Here is a 24,433-nt window from a genome sequence, read left to right as displayed (position 1 = left end):
CCTAAAGTTACTTGCAGCCATTGTTTCCACGGGAAACAAAGGCTACCAGAAATGCTAATGCAATAGATGCGTGATAACACGCCTCACCCACGGCTCACGTCTCTAGTCTCTCTCCAAAGGTTATGATGCTGGTCGTACTGTACCATACGCTACGGACACACGTTCTCTGTAATGTATGGGAAGGTAGCACTAGCAATCAAGCGCAAATTGCTAAGGAGACACCTAAAACATTGCATTACACCCCCTTGTCTGAGGCATACTTCAGAAAACAATGTAAGAAGAGCAGTAAAATAAACATTTCTTTCTAATTTTCTAGATGTCGTAATATTTGCCAAAGCTGCAAGGAAAAGCAGATTACCTGAAACAGAGAGAAAGGAGTTAATGGAAACGGAGGCAGATGGAACAACAAGCCTGATCCCGTCTCCAAATCATTTTGTACATAACAGATAAAGAGACAATGTGCAAAAAATAGACATTCACATTTTAGCAGTTAAACTTTTATTTTACCTTTTTAAAATTATTTACTTTGTTTTTTCTACAAAAGGCAGACATCAATTGTTGATCTGCAATTGTTCTGAATGCACGCAGAGATGCAAAAAAGGGTTATTGGAGGATGAAGGACAGGGAAGTGCTCTGACTATACTTTCACATGTCATGATTAAGGTGGCATTAAAGCTTAAGTCCCAGTAATAATATTCATAACAGATAGTTTCCTTCCCCATACACTGTTCTCAGTTCATATCAATTGTGTTGAAAACCCACTCGGTGAATTTCTTCAGTTTCTCAGTAGCATTCTGGGATTCCTCCTGTAACCTCAAGTTGTCCTCCCGCAAATGTTGCACTTCAGCCTGAAGACTGGCCTTGTCCTCTTTTTCCTTAGGCATGAGGAAAAATACAGATCTTAGTGGGAATTTTAGGTCATGCTTCCTACCTATACAGAGAGCCAAGAATCTCTTAGGAGAGCATGAGTCTTGTTCTTTATAAGGATTTTATGTGCAGCAACACGTGTTTTTACACCTCGGGGACATCCGTGACGTTTCATTCCTCACCTTTTGCTAGAATGAGCAGGATTTCTCTGTAGTAAATTCTAATACAGAAGCTGGCTCCCCAAGCAGTAAAATAAAATTGTGCGTTCCTGGTCCTGTAGGTACCCCGTGTATGTACAACTGCTGATGGTTACCTAAATAAGGGACAGGACGTGTTCCTGCAAATACTCCCCCAGCTAAGAGACTTTTCACCTGACCACAGCTGATCCCTCTTGGTTCAAGCAGGCACTAACACAGTACAGGAAGTTTCCACAGTAGAAACTGTATGTTTAGAGAATACTGTCAGCTTTTCAACATCAGCAGGCTATACCTACATGGACTGACTTCAAGCCGTTTGCAGTGTCACCTGAATGAGGAGTGCAGGAATCTGAATCTCTCTCCTAATTCAAGCAGAGGAATCAGATGCCTAAAAATTGAGACACTCTGCTCTAGCCTTGCATAATTAGAAGTATGGCCTGAGAATAGTAGTAAAGAGATGTGTTTTTCTCATACAAGGCTAAGACTGTTACAGGCTGAGGCATGGCAAAGCTGGATTACACAGTTATTAGCATCATCTATCAGCACTAAACATATTGTCTTACAGATTTTCTGTAGATGAAATATTTACCTTCCTTAAATCCTCTTGCAGCATCTTCAGCAAACCTTCCAGTTGGTCCACCTTAGAGGCAAGAGTTGGAGGAGATTCTTTACTGTTGAAAGCAGGAAACAAGAACAGGAATCACTATGATTTACTGTCTTCACATAGGGTAGCTAACAGCCTTGGCTACAGCAAGTGGCTTTACATAGGTATGTGCTCAGGTACGCCAAGAATTCAGAAAATGAACAAAAAGAACCTAACAAAAAGTACATGGAACACATGCAGCACATCAATCAACAGAATTTAACTCATGATTAATTTGGGCCATCCCATCACTTGACTTCTCCCTACTTCTACTCATTACACGTGCCTTCAATTACCATTGCTTTGGACATATTCATGAACATCTCAGACAGGAAAGAACCTGCAAAAAGGTTCAACTGGACTTAGGATTCTTCTGTTTTCACTTCCCACCACCATCTTCATCAGAACTTGTGAAGAGTTCTGTGAAGCCTGGAGATGGCTTCCAAATAGAGATGTTCCTACTCTTTTCCTTGGTTTGTAGCTGAGGAAGATGCGGAGCGTATCTTGTGTATTTACTTACCCTGTATAAGGCTTTATCTGTGCAGTAAGCTGGTCCTCAGCCTGATCACTGCTGGAGGCAGCGCTCACGGGTCTGTGATTTTCATCAGCAGCAGCAAAGAATGAAGCTCGCTGAACTGAGAAGGCAAACATACAGAGGAAAACAGTTGCAGCAGTAATGATTATCTGTTTGGGCACAGCACAACAGCTGGACTGCAGGATCTCAAAGCAATCTGAGAAGTCTGTTTCAAGCAAGATAAGGTGATATGACATCCACTTGACAGGAGCAAGCTGGCATTGCAAATGTTTGTACCAGATTCTCCACTGTATGGGATTCAACAAGCAAGTGCTAGCTCTGGCACAGCACTGCATGCTCACACAGATCATGCACCACCCTCAGGCTAAGAAGCTCTCCAGGAGGGGGAAGCTAGAGAGTGCAAAGCAGAGGTACCCCAGCAGCGCTTGCAGAGTCCACCCAAGGCCAGTTCCAAGAGAGGCAAGAAGCCAAGTGGAACAACACGCGCTGTGCACAACTTCCTGGGTACAACTGCATGACACTACCCGGTAACTCAGGAACTATATTTAGCTTCCTTCAGATGATAAAGAACCCCTTTATCTTGAGGAAAGAAAAGCTCACTGTGCACAATTTACATGTGAAAAGCAAAGCGACCAATGTAATTTTTCAGAACCTGAAATTTTTGCCTTATGCCTTAAGAAAAACGTTTCCAGATTGAAACACAAAACCTCTTTCCAGCCTCATGTCTACTTTTTTGTGCTGTAACTGCTCAGATGTTTTAACACACCTCTACATCACTATCACAGGTAGTGTGACTGTAAACTACCAACTGCCCCTACCTCTGGAGTCCCCTAGCACAAACAGTAACATAAACACTTCTTAGTTTAATAAAGTAACATGTCTCTCCCTCAGCAGCTGCTGGTCTCTTCTGGAAACAGAACAGTATCATCTTTTTCTGCTTGGCAAATTTTTATTCTGTGCTTTCAACAAGGCTAAAATTAACGTGCCTTGGTATTTGATGGAACTTTTCCTGCTCTTCTCTTTTTTCCTTTGAATGAAAATACTGAAGATTGGTGTAGCTCAGGGATCCAGGCAGATTTTGTTTCAGCTGGTTGCAGATACCACTATTTGTAACTTCAGGGGCTTGTGCTGAAGACACCAACCAACAATGCGGAAGAGAGGTGTCCAGGATCACAAATCAGAATTTAGGCTGCTTGGTACTTGTCAATCCCTACTGGCAACCTGGCGGAGACTAGAGACTGGGATGATATTGACATCAGACAGCTCTTTCCTCTCCAAGTCAAATCTGAATATATTTTTACAGCAGTGAGATGAAGGTGCCAGCCAAGACATTACCCCAGCTTTTCTTCATCTGAACTGTCAGTTTCTTACCCTTACCTTCACCTTCACCACACTGACTTTGTTCACACTTCTAAAGAGAAACACAAGTGAGTTTGGGGCCTACAAAAGTGAGCGATTCAGGTTAATGAGGACAGTCAAATAAATCTAACAAAAAAAAAAAAGGGATCTTTTAAACAGAAATTGCCCACCACAGTGAAATGCATTAAAAGCTGGGTTTCATCCCTATGTGGTGGTGAAAAAGCCATCGCTACAAATTCACCTCCTCTTGAGGACTAACGATTACTTTGAATACTCCTTCCCAAGACTGCACAGCAGGAACATGAGAGCTGCTGATCCTACAGCTCCTATGGCAATAGGGCAGAGCACATGTGCACGTCTTGAACACCAGCTTGGACATGCACCGCCTTAATGATGTATACGGCTACTATCAGAGAGCAGCCAAGGAAGCAAGCTACTTCACAGCCTTCTCCAACCATGCAGAGCAATGTCTGAAAGATTCAGGATTAGCGAATACACTTCCATGAGGGTGGGACAGCATTTATGCAGAGATTAGGAAAAGGCAATTCTGTTTAATGCACCTAGAATACTTTTCTACTGGATTATAGTATCTGTAAGGTAAGCTCGCTTTGGGCTGAAGTGTATTTAATTTTAAATTCAAATACATCTAGGCAGCTTATAGGTCTCTTCAGTTTACTAACTGACAAGGAGATGGAAAGTGTCAGAGGATGAAACAACACTTATGTGCAAGTCTATGTATTCTGAGTATGCAAAGAGAAGAACGGCAATGGAAAAGTGTATACCGACAGGGCGTATTTCCCAAATTACCTTGGCAGCACACTTCAGCTGCGCTACATAAACCCCTTGCTAGTGCGGTAAGCAAGCAATCATTAGTGTGCTCGTACGCTTTTCCCCTGCTATTTGACTTCTCTTTCGCACTTTTGTGCCTGATGTCTTTTCCACCCTAGCTCGGATGCCTGCAACTGCACTATGTGAAATGAGAAGTGGCCAGTTTCACAAAGATTTGGCCAAACTGTAGCACAGAGGGATTTCATTCCAGTATGAAGAAATGGTACCCGAGTATTACACACAAAGTTTTAGGATGTTAAGACTTGAGCTGCTATTTTAAATAAGCTTAAGCTTCAGACTAAGTAGAAACAGTAACAACAAAAAAAAGCAAGAGAAAATTTAGAAAACAACAAAAACCCAAACCCACTCCTTAATGAAGCACGCACACACAAAGACCAGCTTTTTAAGTATTATATTCTGAAAACTTACCTTCAAAGGCTTTGGCAGCATCTACCAAGTTTGACCAGTCCAGATCGGAGGCAGAATCAGGCAATGGCATAAGACCAGGGTCTGGCATGGGCTGCCGTCTTTGCTCCTGGATATCAGTGAGGGAGCTGTCTGAGGCAGAAAACTCTCCTAGAGTAATGCAGAACAAATTATAAATGCCATAAACCCCCCCAAAATTCCTTTCTTAATACTAACGCATTCCTGTTTTTAATTTTTCTGGGACAGCACTTTTGGAACCAGAACTCAGTAGAATATTTGATCAACTGCAGTTGACCAGATACCACACATTTTTTGAGACAGCGCTTCTCAGCAGGACATTCAGCTCCTTTCTAACCTGCCTGAATCTTTGCAGCTTAGCACTTCAAAAGCCAATCTCTGCCTCTCCGCAGCACTGGGGCTGGGGGCAGTACTCTTCTAGCCAATGATTCCTGCCTCTGCACAAGCTGAAAATACTTTGGAGGGCTCTGCATCTTGCTGGGGCTCCTACACTCCCTGGCACCTATTTGCTCCTGTAAAAATGCGGAGTTATTTTCCTCCTCTCTTTACACTCTCGTAAACCAACGGGAGCAGACTTAGACCTACCAAGATGAATCACAACAAGAAAATCCTTAAAATGACTTCCAAAGCATTGCACATCCCTGAGCAGTTTAGTGAAATCTCTTCATCTTTACTGAAAAATACCCACACCCACCCTTAAGCTGCTACATGGCTCGCTATGGAAAAAAGCATTGGCATGCTTGAACGGGGATATAAAGTCCCTGTAATTTTTGTGCAAATTGGTGCCTAGCAAATTGAAACACTTGAATTATTGCCACTAATTAGGGAAAGACCAAATTGTGAACCAACAATTATCTACTTTATTTCAGTTTGCTGGCTGAACAATCAAAAATGTCTGGTCAGTCAGCACCTGTGTAAGCTCAGAAGCAGCAACAACTTGCTTCCTCAAGCCCTCTGCAGGGCGTGAAGAAAGTTTTGAATAACTTGTAGGTGTTATTAGACGCACCAGCGACGTAGGGGTGAGAAGATGGACTGGGCACCTGGGAGGAAGCTGCAGAGAAGGGTACAGAGAAGAACACATCTGGACCAGAAAGAAAGCGTGGTAGGCAGGACACAAGCCCGTTGGAAGACAAACGCCAGTAGCTTGTGTTGCTTTTGATAGTCTAACAACTATATAACTTCAATAACTAAAATGCCTTTCTAGTAACTTTAGCTAAACAATATTGCTGCCTGGGAAACAACGACCAGAAAAGCTACACTGCATTCACATCTTTGCTCAAAAATCTTGATTTTTTTTTTTTTTTTGGTCTCTGTGTGTATTTACTTTTTATAAACGTTAAGTTCAGCTCAGTATTAACACTGAGGATCCTTGTATTATCTCCCCAAAAGAGGGCAGTTATTTGGGAAGTTCTTAACATGAAAATATTTACCGTTAGTGAAAAGATACACAGAATGAGAAGAAAAACCTAACCATTTGAAAAATGACCTGTTTTAAAAGTGTGAGTTGGAATTAAGACAGATGAGTAAAGTAAGAATATTTTTAGCTCATTGTTTTCCCTCTTCAAAACAAATGAAGGTGCTCTGGAATGGCATTTCTTGGTTAATAAGATCTTTGAATTGAAAGAATTTAGAATAGCTGGAAGCCAACAAATACTTGTGGTATTAAATATCCAGCCCTACTTAATCCTTCCCTCAGCAAAGCCAAGTGTGTGGAGGGAGGCAAGTCGTGTGCCACTCAAATTGCTGCTCCTTTTATCATGCAGGCCCTACATTTTATAGAAAATGGAAAATCTTGTTTTGTTGACCAATGTAGAAAGCTTATGGGCTAGGAGGAGTAATCGGTTCAGTGTGGAAGAGAATGTGACAGTGAAGGAAGGTTTTGTGGTTTTCTTTTTGGAAAATACAGGCATTAGATGAAAAGAGACCAAGTGCCGCTTTCCACTTTTTCTTAGATGGCATCATTAATCTTCTGACCCCAAGCCCTCAGAAGCCAAATCCACCAGCCAGTTACAAGTGCAACCAAGTCTGCAAAGTTATTCTAGTGCATACAAAAAGCAGAAGTGAAGAGAACCCAGTTTCCTAACTCTTAGGCAAGAAACATGTTATACAGAAACAACAGCTCATGAAAATGTCAGGTTCAACACTGAAAACTGATGCCTGGTGATCACAGACAGATGAAAAGAATTTAAAATAGATTTCTTCAGCAGCCTTCACTGTCAAATGTATCCTGTGTATCTAAATACAGATCGTGCTTAGGGCCCACTATAGCACGTTGAATCTATTGATAACCTTGAACTTTCCTCTTGAAACATACCAAAACATGAATAAATCAGAGCAGATATGTACTTCCTCAGAAAACACTGCAGAATCCTGCACTGTGCGATCTAGCTCTATTTCTGGAAAACACATTTAGTACACTTTTAGTTACGAGGTACAGCAGGAACCTGTGAAAATTCCCTTTCTCACCAACTGAGACATCTACACGCAGCAACACACAACCTATCAGACAGTCCTACTGAGACTTTTCAGTAAACTCATGGGGGAAAGCAGAGCGTTTTCTTGACAGCAGTTTACCAAGTAACTTTAGTTGCACATCAATAGCTAACAAGAAAAGTAACTAACTCAAGTCCTGTAAAAAGAACAGGGTAAGGGAGTGAATTTAAAAACAGTGCAATAAAAGCTGTAGCTAGTGCAGTTGTACATCCAAATGCTCACTAGTATTTATCCACTTTTATATAATTATTTTCTGAATAGTATTTTGTTCCCATAACTCCACACTAAAGGAACTGACACCTGCAGTTGTCACTGGTGGATAACCAGGCATGCATTATTTGCCTATTGGTCCAACTGGTCCAGATGACTCCTGGAAGAAATGGTGAAAACTTACAGCCAATGAAGCAAATTTTTATGCTCCCTTCACAAGGTAAACTACATGACCAGTCATGCAGTCTTACACCCACTGAAGTGAGGAAAAAAAAATAATATTCCTGTCCTATTTTATATTTTCAGGCGTGTGACTTGACTCATTTTAGCAAAATCAAGATGGAAGTCCTAATTGCTGTAATAAACGTTTCCCCTTAACACGATTCACAAAGGATTCCTTTGAAAGTAGAAAAATGGGAAAGACGCTTACCATGTAGTGATTTCATTCCCAAAGTATATGATGGTCTCCGTAATGGCAACGACTTTGGGAGAGAAGGGTATGTGCTGGTGAATAGGACATCATTTGGCATGGCTTGGTCCAAGAGCGAGGCCCGCGAGGTGAAGAAGTGGTCCCTTTGACCACTGTAAATACTCTCATCTGACAAAGTCCTTTGCAAGGCACGCCTTGTGGTAGGAGTGCTGGGAAAGGGAGACTGACAGGACAGAGTGTGTGACTATACATTAATAAGAACAAATAAAAAGAAATAAGAAAAAAAAAATCAATAAGAAACTTTTGACATCTTTGTTGAAATTGGTTTTTAAAGCTTTTTTTTAAATAAGAAAGTAAGTGTCAACAGTATTTTTGCAGAGTGGATAGGAAAAAGAATAAAGGAATCTGCTTTGAGGGAGATTATAACTAGATAACATATATAGGTCTTTTTTAGCCTATTTCACATTCTACCTTTTGAATACTCTTCAAAATTCTCCTGAAGGGGAAATCTCAGGCAGCCCTCACGGATTCTAGAGTTGACTTGTAGCAGAGAGAACATTTACAGAAACAGACTGAATGCTGCATAAGCCAGAGCTCTCCCTTGTGCCCAGGGGAGGCCGCCTTCCCTCAGGCAGAGCACCAGTAAATGCCAACTAATTAAAAGTCTCATATTACTGAACAACGAGGAACACCCACCACCGCTTTGATTCTTCAGAAGGATTTGAATCAAAATTAAATAAATAGTCCCATGAGTAAGAGAACTTGTGTTTCACCCCCAACGTCATCACAGCTTCCTCCATGCTCCACACAGTAGAAAGCAATGCTGTGGTTAGCCTGGAGTTACATACTCTCCGGCCAGCGCCAGCGAGCTGCTATCAAAGAATGCATAACCATTCCCATCAGCAGAGACACTGATTTTCATGAAACCTGTAGCAACACAGCTGTCTCTAAGACATAACATTTCTTTATGGTTTGGTTGAAACTTGGTCCAAAGGCTTTCATGGAGAAATGGCAAACAGAAAGGAAGATCTCACCTCCCACATTTGCTCTGTAAGCAAGTTTAAACAAAAAAGATGATAATATGATTTCCAGAAAGAGTGACTGAACATTATAAATAGTTGCTCGTTTGCACATAAAAATAGTTCTCTCTTCTCAGAAAGAGGATAAAAATCTTTAAACAGACGGTACTCTATTCCTGTGATCAGAATCCCACACTGTAAGGTGGGAGAAGAGCGTGAAGGAGGGACTGTTGGTACTACACAGTGGAAGAAAACTGCCAGATGGGTGGATGAGGGGAGAGCAGTGGATGTTGTCTACCTTGACTTCAGCAAAGCTTTTGACACTGTCTCCCACCACATCCTCATAGGGAAGCTTAGGAAGTGTGGGACAGACGAGTGGACAGTGAGGTGGGTTGAGAACTGGCTGAAGGACAGAGCTCGGAGTTGTGATCAGTGGTGCTGAGTTTAGTTGGAGGCCTGCGGCTAGTGGTGTTCCCCAGGGATCAGTACTGGGTCCAGTCTTATTCAACGTATTCATCAACGACCTGGATGAAGGGACAGAGTGCACCCTCAGCAAGTTTGCTGATGATACTAAACTGGGAGGAGCGGCTGACACGCCAGAAGGCTGTGCTACCATTCAGCGAGACCTGGACAGGCCGGAGAGCTGGGCAGAGAGGAATCTAATGAGGTTCAACAATGGCAAGTGCAGGGTCCTGCACTGGGGAGGAATAACCCCATGCACCAGTATAGGCTGGGGGTCGACCTGCTGGAGAGCAGTTCTGCAGATAAGGACCTGGGAGTTCTGGTGGGCAGCAAGTTACCCATGAGTCAGCAATGGGCCCTTGTGGCCAAGGTGGCCAATGGTGTCCTGGGGTGCATAGAGAAGAGTGCGGCCAGCAGGTGGAAGGAGGTTCTCCTCCCCCTCTACTCTGCCCTGTTGAGGCCACATCTGGAGTGCTGTGTCCAGTTCTGGGCCCCCCAGTTCAAGAGAGACAGGGAACTACTGGAACAAGTCCAGCAGAGGGCTATGAAGATGATTTGGGGACTGAAGCATCTCTCCTACAAGGAAAGGCTGAGAGACCTGGGTCTGTTTAGCCTGGAGAAGACTGAGAGGGGATCTCATCAACACTTATAAAAATCTAAAGGGCGGGTGTCGAGAGGACGGGGCCAGGCTTTTTTCAGTGGTGACCAGTGACAGGACAAGGGGCAACGGGCACAACCTGGAGCACAGGAAGCTCCACCTGAACATGTGGAAAAACTTCTTTACTCTGAGGGTGGCAGAGCACTGGAACAGGCTGCCCAGGGAGGTTGTGCAGTCTCCTTCCCTGGAGATACTCAAAACCCGCCTGGATACAGTCCTGTGCAACCTGCTCTAGGTGAACCTGCTTTAGCAGGGGGGTTGGACTAATGATCTCCAAAGGTCCCTTCCAACCCCTGCTGTTCTGTGAAGATTAATTCCAAAAAGTTGCTACCATCAAAAGACAAGGAAGGAAAGAGAAGCCATGTCCCATGCCAACTTTCTGTTATGTCAAAGTCTCCCTTCTGCATTGCCTCCCTCAGGACATGCCCATCACAGTACGAACTTTCCTATACAGTGAACACTACAGAAATGACAACTGGTACACAGTTGTCACTATGTTACACTGAGGATCAAGCTGCTTTTTTATTCTGAAATTTAAAAGTTCAATCAGCAGGTTCACGTTATGGTGCAGTGAAATCTCCCAGTACTTGTCCTGAAGTGCCAAAGGAAAAGAAAGAGCTGCTAAGTCAAGCAGCATTTACTCAAGGGTGCTATAGTTCACTTGGCATTTAAAGAAGTAGGAGCTGGAACCACCAGTTAGTATCAGACATTTAGATGAAAAGGTTTCACAGAGATAAACACTTGATGGAGTCGGAACAGAGGCAATACAAGTAGGAATTGTCTTCTGGTAATAGAGCAGAGGGAAGAGAAAAAGAAGGGTGACTTGTCCGAGAAGACGTAATGCGTAAGCAGTAGGTCAGGAGATAAGAAAAGTTGGGAGGATAATAAAAAGACACACAAAATCACAGTCTAGAACAAATTCTACTCAAAAACAAAGCCTTTGACAGCCAACAGATGGGAAGGAGGAGGATTTTTGGTCTTTGTGCAGTGAACTAATGAAGGCCATTATCATTCATTTTTTTTTAAACTGTCAAAAAATGATGCTGCAAGAGCAACTTTTTTGTAAGTTGAAATATAAATCATGCAATGGGCAGAAATGACAGCTACTTTTAAAATTAAAAAGACTTGATTTATCGGTGTGATAGAATCTTATTAATTTAGTGAAATTCATCAAAAGTGTAATTTGAGTTAACCTACTTGTTACAGTCATCAGGAAATAAAGACCAGGGTAAGAACTGATTCACTAGCCCCAAAGCAGAAAAACAAAAAACTCGGACACATACACACTTTTCATAGTCTTCAGATCACCTCTTTCAGAATGGAATTTCTTGTAATAAGAACAATCCCCTTCCTCAAAACAACCAACAGGAGATGCTTGCATCGCCCTCGTCCCGCTCCTCTCAGAACTACCACAAACTTAAAAAGATACCTTGCCCTTGGCAAGGCTGTGTTGTTTTTGTTTTTGTTTTTTTTTTCCTCCAGCCTCAAAGGTAATCTCTGAAATAATCTGTGTACAGAACCTAGCACTTAGAAGTTTTAATAAGCCACTTCAGGTTTTTACAAGCAAAGAAGTTGCAGCTCTCTTCTGCACGGTTGCTGCAGAAACCATTTGGGCTCTAGGTGACGAGCCCGGGCTGTTAAGCACTGACTGTATATGGAGACTGTAAAAGTCAAGACATTCTCTTCAAAATGACGGATTTTTAAAATTAATATATGCACTTTTGTGTTATACACATTTTGAAACACATCAGGAAATGTTTCTAAATTTATTCTGTATAAATACTTGCTTAAGTTTAGGGAGCATTCTTGGCCCTTGTGCAGTTACAGGATTAGAGAGGAACAAAAGTGTGCTTTTTGCAAGATGTTTCAATACTGTCAACAAGTCACTGTCTAGTGATGCAATCAGAGAAGAGGAATTCAAATGCATAGAACAACACCACAGGATTTTCCATGAGTCCACAGTCCTAAACACTCTTTGCAAACTGGCATACTAGTCTCTCTAAATTTGCACACAAAACTGTAATAGTATTGCAGTGACTGTAATAATGAAACTGTTCCCCAAATATATTTCTCTAGTAGACAAGTCTGTGACAAACATACGACTTTCTGTCCATGATGAGAATTCAGGGAACGCCTTGCATTTTATTTTCCTGATTTGGGTGAGAATAGAGAAGATCCTATATAAGAAACTCTTGAGTCCAATGCAAAGTCCAGTCAAGTAAGCTCTGCATGAACGAACGCTTCAGCTTTGATGGTTTTGAAAGCACTCAGCATTTTCTGCGCGGAAATCTTAGAGCTTTATGGCCTTCATCATGTTCTCAACTGTGAAGCGTTTCCTGTATGAGCTGGTATGCCCAGGCAGCAATGAACTCAATCACCAAATTCTTATAAAGAGTAACTTTACACATTTCTATTTTGCAACAACAGAACTACAACTTGGATCAGAAGAGGACCTGTGTGTTGCTCTTCAGTTATTCTCAGATTTCACTGAACTGTGACAAGAGATATCCAGGTGACAGGCTCTCTCTTTAACATACCTTAAAATTCTTCTGGGATTCAGGTGTTGGGCTATCAAGATCTATCAATTTCTTCAGCTCTTCTTCAACGGTGGACTTGGATGCTCGTTTTGGTGATGCTCGAAGATCTCTTGCTGAAGCACGCAGATGAGGGTGGGCCATTTCATTGCCATCACTCTGGTGACGTCTTAAATGAAATGGAACAGACACATTCAGGTCTCAAAGCCCTGGGGCAGGAGGCATGAATGAAACAAGAATTATAGCACCCTCAAGATTTTCAAAGAAAAAACCTGGGTGGGGGCATGGAGGAGGGAAAGAGTTTTGCTAATACAGTAGAGCCTCACCTTAACAAATACCTGTTGAAGCAACAAACTTGTTTAAAAACATCAACTAGCAATATACTTACAGGTTATTGTAATACATTTTCCCAATAAGGGACCGAATCTATTAAAATAACATGTATTCTGTACAAAACTAAAAAATACAAATGTCTTCAAATGAGCCCAAAAGCAGCAAATCACAAAGTTCTTTTAATCTTTTAACTGGCTTTTCATAATGCAGTTATCACAAAGTTTCACCATCTCCTTTTGACGGCCAGTTATTGGGTATCATCCAGGGACACTGTGCTTGACCCAGTGAAAGTCCAAAAGGGTCTAATAAATTATTTTGAAATGGGCTTTCTGAACCACGTACTAGACTTAAAGAAACAGTATTTTCTCCAGTAAGTTGTTTCTCAGTTTCTCTTCCAAAAGAGATGGTTGCGTACTGTAACGCAGAGAGACCTTGGCTTCCTTTAAGCCAGTTAGACTGGATACTGGCAGCAATCTTAACAAGGCAACACAGAGTGCCACAGAGTGAATGCACAGCATGCATGGCACCTCTACATGGATAAGAGTCAAGAAAAACCCAGGGTCTACATTCAGTGGACTTTTAGTATTTGCTCAAACAGCATTTTAAGTATCCTTTAAGACATCCCAAGGAAAGATAAGCTTTAATAGGACCGAAATCCATACAGCTCTCTAGAAATGATTTTTAAAAAATATCTTTTACAAATTAACAGGGAATAAGATTAACTAACTATCAAATATTTAAGCCTAACTGCAAAACTCTAGACTAGAGATTAAGTCCTACAGAAGACTGAGCATGCTATTAAAGAGTCTTGAGCTCTTCTATACAGAAAAGCATCACAGATCTCAATGCTTCTTTACAATTAAAACAAATAACCAACCAAGAGAACCAAAAACCAGTCTTACTTTCTTGAATCCATAAAGCCCACTGAGTTTATTGTCCCTTCTGGCTTTTTCCATCCAATCAGATACTTGCTAGTAGCACCCTGGCGAGGGTAGAAAGTCCTAGGACCAGATGAGGAGGAAGAGGAGGAGGAGAAAGAAGGTGCGAGCTGGGGAGAAGTAGCAGAATGAAGCTCTTCCTTAGGTGAACTTCTGGCACTGGTGAAAACAACCGGGCTGGCAGAGTGTCGTGAGCTCATGGTACTAGGAGAAAAATGTAAGAAAGAAAATTTGCCTCAAATGCGTACATATGCACCTTGTTTATTTTTAAAGCAGAACTCTGGGCTTAAGTGCTCTGGGTCAGGTAGCAAAACTAGTTCGCTCTTCTCAAGGGCCTTCTACCAAGGTTTCATTAAAAACATCTCACATAGCAATGAAAAATTTTGGAAGCAACTTCTGTGGTTGCAATACACCACCATCCCCTCATTCCCCTTCAACAAATGGGAAACCTAGGGTTCATGGCCATTGGGTAGCTTAACAGTAATACAAGAGATTGTAGCTGAATTGGCAAAAAAGAAAGTAAATCAAATTTCTTGCTGAAATTCTTGGCTGTGGGAGAAAACATGTTTTGAAGGAACTTAAGCAGCAGGAAATCTCTCTCAACAAACCAAAGAAGAAACACATACATCTTTCAAAAGAGGACTTCCTGGATTTTGCCTGAAAAGCAGTTACCATTTGCAAAAAGAGGCTCTTGAGCAGGTCTCTAACATATATCACAATTTGTCTAGACAGAAGAAAAGAGCTGGGATGACCAACTGCAGCTTATTGTTGTAAGAAGGAGGGGGGCTTTAGATGGGAGCTACTCTTTAGTTATGCTCATATCAAATCTCATGCAACTTGCATCGTATCATGAGCACTAGGGCTTAAGACAGTATTTACTGTAACAACCTTAAAAGGTCAGGCATTTCTAAGTAAAGTCATAGGAAAATGTTGTGTACAGCCTTAGCACTGAAATATCATACATTTGGAGACCAGTTTTCTACCAGCTCTTTACACAACTTTGCCACATTTTCATCCCTGTATCCAACACAGCGAGGAAGGAATTTGAAACAGATGGTCCTTTGGTAAAGAACAGCTTCTGACTGAGAAATAAAAATCAGCTGGAAGGCTGAATAAAGTCACTGAATAGTCTCTTCTTAGCTTAACAGAAAATTCCTCACTGTTTTCATATCTTAATAAAACAATGCATTTTCACGTCTATCTCTTACTGAAACAGAAAAAAATTTAAGGTTAAATTTGTGTTGCCACCTGGGAAAATAATCTTACTTACATTTAGCCTTATAAAAGTCAGCTATCTAATCTACGCCACTTGTCTGGCACCTGCTGTAGTCAATGGAGAAATATTCTTAGCAGGTGGTTCTCCTCATCTTAAATTAGGTGTCCCAGATACACATGGAGAATTAATGCTTTGGAGTTTCTCCACTCTCTCCATCAACAGCAGAGAGAGTTTAAAAAAAAATCACCTTCAACTATGTTTCATTTTCATGTAGCTCAAGTTAAGCACCATGAGTCCCAACAGTTAAGTGCTGTGGATTTAACGAGCAATCCGAGCGGACTGTAGCCTTCCCACCTCAAACAGCACCGGCTGCTGCAGCCTACTCTTCCATCCCATGCACATGGAGATGGCTGCAAAGCCCCTCACATCAGGGGCAAGATGCATCTCCCCATATGCAGGCAAATCAAATGACAATAATACAGATTCTGTATTACAGAACTCTTTTTTTTCTTCCCTCCACCTGTACAAGTGAAAGGCCTATACAAAACGTGGCAGATTGGGAAAATACAGGAAAGGAAAATATATTTGGCGCTGCACATCACAACCTTTGTATTTGTAACAGATACAAGTAAACATAATTTATAGCAAGGAAGTTCTCTCTTCTTTTTCAATACGGCAAGAAAATGCCTACAGATGCTGAGTAAACCAGCCCACCTGTGAGGCATCACCACTGCAAAATTAAACCGCCAAGATCTGGGGAAGATGCACATCTTTAAAAAAAATGTATAGGGCTTTTTTATTTTTTCTTAATTTTTATCCCCTTCTAATACACTCAAGAAACAGAGAAGTCTTTTTGCTTCAGTGTAGGAAAAGGGAAGTTCTGATCACATTTCAGAATTCTTTAATCCATCAGGTAGTTCTCAAGGAAGTGCTAGTTGTGAGAAAGAATCTCTTGATAAAAACCAGTAACAACTCCTAGATAGGCCGGCAGTGATGATCCTTAATACTACTAAGCAAAGAAGGTAAAAAATTATATTCAGCATGCTCTACATAAAATGAATATGTATATACAATAAAATAATAATGTTTACAATAGAGTATTTCTGGAGGCTATTCTGCTTCAGGAACTATGCACAGAACTGCGGATGTGACTGAAGCTTTTCACCGTACAAGTGAATGCGGGCAGGCCAATGGGATATGGACAGACACATGTATTTTCGAGAGAGTATTTGGAGAGCAAAAGGCTTTGGACAGACTCTAGAAAAACTAAATCGGAGCTGCAGCATCAGCATCACTATGGCAGTGATGGGAGGTTATCAGAGTATTCGACACCAGGAAGCGTGCAGAGGATTTCTCATACTGTAATAGACACCTGGACCAGCTTGATTATTATCTGGAATAAATTCAGCCCTCATTCTCAGGACACAGAGATAGCCACTGTTTGTCCCTCACCTCAATTATTGAGACATCAAGGATTAAATTAAGGACAAATTCAAATACTTCACTACAATCTGCAAGAATTGCAGATGAGCCATTCACAAAAGTATTCTACAATTATTAAGTAACAGTTTAAGTATTTCAAAATTATTAGAAGTAATGAAAAAGATACTTGTTTAGAAATACCCATGATTTTCCTTTTAGTTTTGGAAGAGGACCATAAGAAATCACATAGTTTAGGTGGAAATGAAAGTTTTTGATTTTATTTTTTTCCTAGGGAATTGATGTCATCAGCGCATATGGCTTCATTTACTGACATTCAGCTATAATGATTCTGTATAATTACTGGCCTACGTAAGGCAATTCTCCTGGGATGCTATGAGAAATCTGCACAATCATCAGGAAGGACTTTGGGAATGGGCGTGGAGAAGAAAAATAAAACCCAGCCAGCAGCTCTGCTGTAAAAGTTAATCACTATAATTTACATTTTGCCACCAATTCTCAGGTACAAGTTCTTTTATGCACCATCAAATGATCGGAGCACTAATTATCGCTCCTGTCTTCTATAGACACAAACACTCTAATTTGTGGTTATTTTCTCATCTTTTGTCACCAAGTTCTTATTAGGGCCAAAGTCCTTTTCTTCTTGCTCAGAACCCCAACTCTAAAGATGTTTCAGACATTCTGGCACACACAGGCAAAAGGTAAAGAAGTGAGAAGCAACAAAGGATAACAATTTAGAAACTGGTAGGGAACACACCAATTAAGCTGTTCATTTTTCATGAAGAGTGGCCTGTTCAGAATCATCCTTCAGTCCCCCCTCCTTCACCACCCTGAAGCAGGCAGCTGCGGTTATGTTTCAGAAGTGCCAGTTTAACGAGCCTCCAGCTCCAAGCTGTTGTGCCTTCACAGAAAGAGCTATGGGAGAGCTGGAAGCAAACAGCTGGACATAGGGTTTCCTCAGGTCAGCACCACTACCACTGTTCAGTCTGCAACCACCAACAGAGGATGCCATGAGAAACAAAGTGAAAGCTTTTTAGCCCAGAATGTGCCTTTGCTCTATTGTGAGGCATCAAACACATGTTCTGGTTTTCAAAAATAAGAAATAATAAAGAAGGAACACAAGTCGGTCTGGGTTTTCTCCACCAAAATAAACGATGTGGGTGCAAGGACTGCAGTCTCTCTCAAGTATCGCTCCTCACATGATCTACAAATTGCTATTAGTCCTCTTTGCAAAGAGCTGCATTTTTAAATGGAACTGGAAAAAAAAAACCAACTGTTTTCTCTACCATAAAGCCTCAGGAACCTTTATCTGGAAATTTCAGTAACTGCCTCCCAAAAAACATGGAGAATCGTTTCAGTATCATCAGACAAAGATCAGGTAAATTAGTCCAAATCGATGAGAGAATGTACCATATTTCAAGACACAATGCTATCACACAATAAATAATGAGACAACATCCTAGACTTAGGCTTGCAATCAAGTTGCAAAGTATATCTACAGAAGACAAAGATGAGAGCTGTCAGGGTATGCCTACCCTGCAAAGATACATTTCTTTCTATTACATTTTCCTGGCTTTTCTACAAACTAACCCTATTTGGTGCTCAGAAGAGGAAACCAGGACCTCAGATGTACAAAGATACCATTCCCATGGGGCACAGCCTTACAATAAAGCTTCCAAGAGTTCCATGTAAGCTTTCCAGCCTTGAGTCACTTCCGAAAAAAACCTTCCAAATGGAAATGCTACTGACAACTTTATTACAATCAGCATTTTGTGTAAGAATCTCGCATTTAATGCTACTGCTAGTTACGTTCAGACAAGTGCTGCAGGGCACATGGTAAATTCCAATGAACGTAAAAAAATGCATGTAAACATGCTTGTCTGAAAATAAGAGGTATAAAACGATAGATAACGACAACGTAGATTTTCACCTTCAAGAAAGGGAGGCATGCTGATATTGCACAAAATCTAAGTAAACTCCTCTACATAGAGGTTTATACAGACTTCCTTAAGTCCTTCATGAGTGCAGAGCTACTGGAAACACCAGTCTCAAGGACCTGGGTGGGACTTACAGCAACCGAATACGAGCTTTAGTGCCAAAAATGGCCAACCAAGAGAGGTAGAAAACCAAAGTGGGACCACTATTAATAGATTACTTAGTCAAAATTACCATGACATAGCACATGGAGACAGTTCACTACATTCCAGTCTCTATGACAACCCCCTATTTGCAGCTACTGTAGGAGTTGTTAAACTGTCTCATAAACATCTAGCCTTGCATAAACGTAGCTTTGCTCAAAGCGATTAGCAAAAATTGTCTCAGACTTCAAGTCTGTAGGTATTTCAGCTGCATACTCAACACAGAGGTGCCTAAAAATGCAACAGTCAGGCCCTGCAAGGCCAGCGAATTATGATGATCACTGATCTTCCCTGAAAGAGCTGTGTTTTCTTCTTGTTGCTAGTATGACACAGTATAAATATTTTTCAAATAGCACACTGAATACTTCTTGGGAAATGGGTTAGGAAAATGGTCTAAACTATTTTCTGCCTCAAGCAGCTCTGATTAACTTGTAAAGTGGGTATCTTCCATCTGAGGTGTTATAAGCACATTATACATGTACTTGATATTGCCAATTTTACAAGTGGCAAAACTGAGGGAGAGAGGGAAGGTGACTGTAATGTGTCATACCCAGAAGCCTGCAGCAGAAAGATTAAAATCTACATGCTAGTGCTCCCAAGCAATCTGCTCTCAGTATTGATTGTACTGACTGCAAGCAGACTTCTAAACAAAAAGACTGGGGAAAAAGTTGCAAAACATCTGAAATATGTACTTGCAAGTCTAAAAAAGACTCTCATATTAAACTGTTCATTATTAATATGGACTGACATCCTTTCTCATCCACATATGAACTGCAGTTGTTGCAAGATACTCCTTATGAACATATCAGACGTGTGTCTTCCATTACTTTAGTAGCAGCCGTATGGAACATGCTCTCAAAGACATTCTTTAGTGTTACAAGCAGTAGCAGATGCAAAGACTAAAGGTGGTCTTAATTTTCAAGCATTCTGCATAGTAAGATCTTTCAAAACACTGGTTAATATAAGTAGAAACCTCTCCCTTTGACATCCACTTTTTACTTTTTATAGGTTAGAGTGTGAGAATGGGAAAACGAGTGTGGAGGGGTCAATCTCATAAAAGGTGAAAATTACCTTGTATGTGAGACAGCATCACTAAGACTATAAGCACTGTTCTCCCTCGTTAGAGGATTGGAGGCTGGTTGACTCTTGCTGTGAATATCCAGGCTCAGTGAAGACTCGGTCTTTCGGTCCATGTGGCTCTCTTTTTCTAATGTCCTGTCTGCAATGGAGACCACTTCGCTGGAGCTATGCCACAGCGGTGCCACTTTCTCCTTTGTTAGCCCTGTACGGGGAGATGTTGCTGCTCCCAGGGAGGCAGTGCTGCCATGGCTAGGTCCGTAGGAAGTGGTATCTATGCCACTGTCAGCTGAAGTCCCTTGAAGGTAGTTGTAGCTGTTCAGCTCTGATTCGGTGCGTTCTCCACTGTCATACCATTTCTCATCACTGTGAGCACTGGAGGCATTGCTGGAGAGAGTATTGCTGCTGGAATGGCTGGAGTAGTGGCTGTCAGACTACAGAAGAAACAACAATCAAAAAAACCCCACACTTGTAGGTTTATTTCAGAATTATGGCAATAGAGAGGAGGAGGAAATAAACAGTTACAAAAGTCACCACTGCACAATAGGAGCTCTTCCACCTTGAAGTATTGGACAGTACACTGAAGAGACCAAACAACTCTGAACATTTCATTCCAACACAATGCACATGCTTTGGGCTGGGTGCACATAAAAAGTTTTCACATGGATTTGGAAGCCATGACTTAACTATTCAGGGAAAGTCAGATTTCTTTGTATTTTGTCCCAAAACACTTCACACTGTTTCCTTTCAAGCACAGTTCTCAGCCCAGTGCAATGAAACTGGCTGACCTGTGTAGACTTTGACGTGGTTTATAACTACTATAATTAAAAATATTCTAATTTTAAGACTCCAGCATTTTAGAACATGAAACATAACCAATCCACAGAAAGTACACGTTAGTTTAATTATCCAACTGCCTATCAAAAGGTTAAAGTAGGGCAAAACAACCACTTTTCCTACCCCTTTGTACTAGGGTACATTTCCTCCTCAGCAGGAGGGTCATTTGCGAATGACCACCGAAATGCTATTTAGCTAATCTGAAATTGCTTTCCAAAAGGCAGAATTGCAAGAAAGGAAGCTGAGAGGAGGCTGCAGCAAGGAGGGTATGGGTCTCTTCTCCCAAGTAACAAGCGACAGGATGAGAGGAAACAGCCTCAAGTTGCACCAAGGGAGGTTTAGATTGGACATTAGCAAAAATTTCTTTACCAAAAGAGTGGTCAAACATTGGAACAGACTGCCCAGGGAAGTGGTGGAGTCACCATCCCTGGAGGTGTTCAAAAAACATGTAGATGTGGCACTTGCAGACACGGTTTAGCAGGCATGGTGGTGTTGGGTTGATGATTGGACTTGATGATCTCAGAGGTCTTTTCCAACCTTAATGATTCTTTGATTTTAATACAATGCTTTTAAATTGTCCCATCAGGGCATGCCAGTGACTGGCTGGTTTGTATGTTCTGTCCTTCGTTACAGCCCGCTACTACAAAGAAACCGAATGCCCTGAATTCCATAGTGGGCACTGGTGGAATATCCCATTACAAGAAGAATTTCTTGCCATAGATTCATCATTGCTTGATAGCTCACCTACCTTTGGGGTATTTATAGCCATCCGAGTTTCTTAATTTTAGTTTCTATCTACAGAATTTATCTAAGTTCTGACCACCTCTATAATCAGAACTGAAGCAGTTTTTCAGTAGGCAATGGACTTGTTTGTGACCGGATGGCCTAGGAATAAGGGAAGGGATGGAAAGGAGACTTAGAACCACCTTTCCTATTTGTCTACCCCTGGACTTTTACCAAACAGACACAGGCAGAGATCCCAGCCAAATATAAAAAATTAGATACTGTTTCTGTTTTCACTGGAAGAGGGAAAATAGAGAATACACTGAGAGCAGGAAATCTCAACATCACATTTCTTATTATATTAAAGCAAGAACTGACAGAAAACCAGAAGGAAAATTAAGTAAGTTGATCTGGACTCCTTGTTATCTGCAATTAAAGTTACTGCTCTTCATTAGGAACTGCACCACTCCCCTCCCCCATCCATCTGTCCACATAATAAAGATTTACTTTAACAATGACTAAATGAGAAGAATGCAAGCATTAATAATTCCAGTGCTACACTTTGCACGCAAGCTAATGAGTTATGTATTGCATTATTATACAATCAAATATATCTCATGGAAAACAAGTCAATCTAAATATAAAAACTAGCTTGTGCTCCTAAGAATATGAAGACAGGTGTGGTGTTGCTGTTCTTTGGTGGTGATTTGTTGTTGTTTTTTTTTAAATAATAAAGATGTGTTGTTATAAATTAATAAACTAAAAGTGACACTGGCAACTGTATTGAAAGAAGAATGCTAGTAAGCAGAAGCAAGTAACAGGAACCAGGAATTAAAGACTTTCTCACACCTAAATAAAAGCAACTAATACTTTCAGTATAACCACGCAACACAACTCTGTATTTTAGCTGATTGTACAAATAAATAAAAAACCAAGTGATATCACTTTATTGGGTAATTTAAAGTTGTGGGGTTTTTTTGTTGGTTTTTTTTTTTTTTTTTCTAATTCTAGTGACTTAAATAATTTTCAAGATATTTTACATTTATGAACATTACAGCATTTATCCATCTTTCTGCATGTAAATGAAGAAGTGACAGTCTCCAAAGGTGTGAATATCTAACTCTGTGGAGACAGAAAGAATTTACCATTTAGACCTTAAAAACGAATAAAACAAGATTATTTTTTCCAGCAGGATTCCAGCAGATCTTTCAGACAAAGTCTTCCAACAGTGTGCAAGCTTATGGAAAGGAAGTGAAGTTACATGAGATGAGGAAAAGGGAGAAAATACAAAATCAAAAGCAAGATCACTATTCTGTTTCAAAGCAGCAGCTTTCTGAGTGTTGCATTATAAAACATACTAGCAAACTAAGTCTCACACGTGAGGGCTAGGAATAGCTTTGTAAACTCCCACAAATCCTCTACTTGTCACAAGAAAACAGACAAGAAGTTGCTGTTCAACTGGCAACAAAACTTTATTAACTAATAAATATTTCAGGTAGCTGTGCTTAGCTTCTGTAGGATTCAGGAAACAACAGGTCTGCTCTGCTGCTTCCTCCATGTTCTAGTAGGGAATTTTTTAAAAAAATTTTTCTTTCTTTTTTTTTTTGTTAACCAAAACTCAAAATATAACTTTGAACAACACTTTCGGTATCAAGAGCTTGTGGAGCAAAAGCAAAACATTAAATAATTCCTTTTTTAGGATAACTTACATGACCCTGCTTATTTGGAGACAAGTGAACCACAGGGTCCTGTCTCATCAGTCTTCCACTGGGGCTCTCTCTGAAGGAAGGCAGTACTTTTGATACTGCTGGGAGATGGCACGTTGGTTCTGCAACACAGCACACAATGACGCACTAAAGAGCATATGCAGTGCAACAAACTCACGCAATGTGTAACCTAATTTTACACTGCAAGTTTAATACTACCATTAGCCAAAAACTTTGGATACCCAATACAAAATTCATTCCAAATAATTAAAAAAAAGTACATATTGTCACAAAACACAGGTGAGTAAGTGAGGGCCCATTCCTGCCTGGCGTAAATCAGCAAGACTCCATGAAAAATCAGCAGCCTCCCTTTTGTCACAACCACCTGAATATCATGCCCCCACTGTCCAATAGCACTGTATTGGAGAATTAGAACAGTGGAATATTAATTTTCACAGTGTATTCACATTGTATCTCTATATGCACATCGCCTGTGGATGAGAGATTAAAAAAATCTGAAGATCCCCATGTCCTTACATTGTATTCTACGCAAGGCAGGACAACAGCAAAAGGCTACAGTGATCACTTAAATGAACACATTTTCTTCAGGACAACTACTACACATATTTCTTGTCAAATTTAAGGTAAGTTAAATAAACACTTTCTAATTGAAGAGATAGCAAAAAGTCCATTGAAATCACAATATTCCCTTAAAAAACGCTGGCTGCAAATGTGGAAACCGCATAGATGTACAAAAGGAATACTTATGACTAAACCTAACATAAGTGGATGGCATTCAAATAACTTATCTTACATGGACACTCACAGGAGTGTTCCTTGCCAATTAAACTTGTTTTTTCCCAAGAGATAACTATGGAGGTCTAGAGGGTGTTCAGACACAGCCCATCAGGTAGGTAATTGCCTTCTCAGAGCCATGGCCAGCGTTTTAAAAGAATCTCTCTCACTTGTGACTTTTTACATGTATCTTCTCGCCTGTGGATATGCAATATTCTGCACTTCTAAAAATGCTGCTTTTACGTAGAATATGTGCTTATGAACATCAAGTACTTAACAATACCCACAGTAATTAGCAGTGCTTTCCCCAACACAGCTAGTTTGTTCATCTTAATCTGCAGCTTTACTAGCTTTTTTTGAAAACAAATTAAAAAAAAAGAAGTCAAACTGGATTCCCCCTGGCAAGTGGTAGCAAGCAGTGTTGGTGCACAAAGGTCTTCTGTAGCTAAGAATGGGCCAGGAATGAGCGAGTGTGTGGATTCACTGCACCTAAGGCCTTATTTACCTTGAGACAGATTATCCCAAGTGGAAATGTGCTTATTTGTCATAGA

General features: G+C 40.8%; 1 protein-coding gene across 1 annotated transcript in view; it reads right to left on the bottom strand.

Annotated features, from left to right (window-relative positions):
- Positions 1–709: 709 nt before the first annotated feature.
- Positions 710–24,433, bottom strand: part of SIPA1L1 (signal induced proliferation associated 1 like 1) — a 76,634-nt gene continuing 52,910 nt past the window's right edge. Inside the window, exons 12-20 of the mRNA XM_009961052.2 lie at positions 23,091–23,209; positions 19,816–20,255; positions 13,915–14,154; positions 12,683–12,848; positions 8,007–8,250; positions 4,859–5,005; positions 2,228–2,342; positions 1,654–1,735; positions 710–875 (exon numbers count right to left, since the gene is read on the bottom strand). Coding sequence (XP_009959354.1) covers positions 732–875; positions 1,654–1,735; positions 2,228–2,342; positions 4,859–5,005; positions 8,007–8,250; positions 12,683–12,848; positions 13,915–14,154; positions 19,816–20,255; positions 23,091–23,209 — 1,697 coding nt within the window. The 3' untranslated portion in view covers positions 710–731. The remainder of the gene's footprint in view (positions 876–1,653; positions 1,736–2,227; positions 2,343–4,858; positions 5,006–8,006; positions 8,251–12,682; positions 12,849–13,914; positions 14,155–19,815; positions 20,256–23,090; positions 23,210–24,433) is intronic.

Source organism: Leptosomus discolor, chromosome 3 (assembly GCF_034619465.1).
Source record: "Leptosomus discolor isolate bLepDis1 chromosome 3, bLepDis1.hap2, whole genome shotgun sequence".
Lineage (NCBI taxonomy): Eukaryota > Metazoa > Chordata > Aves > Leptosomiformes > Leptosomidae > Leptosomus > Leptosomus discolor.
Note: the sequence above shows the minus strand (reverse complement) of the source record. Positions and strands in the feature narration are given on the sequence as shown.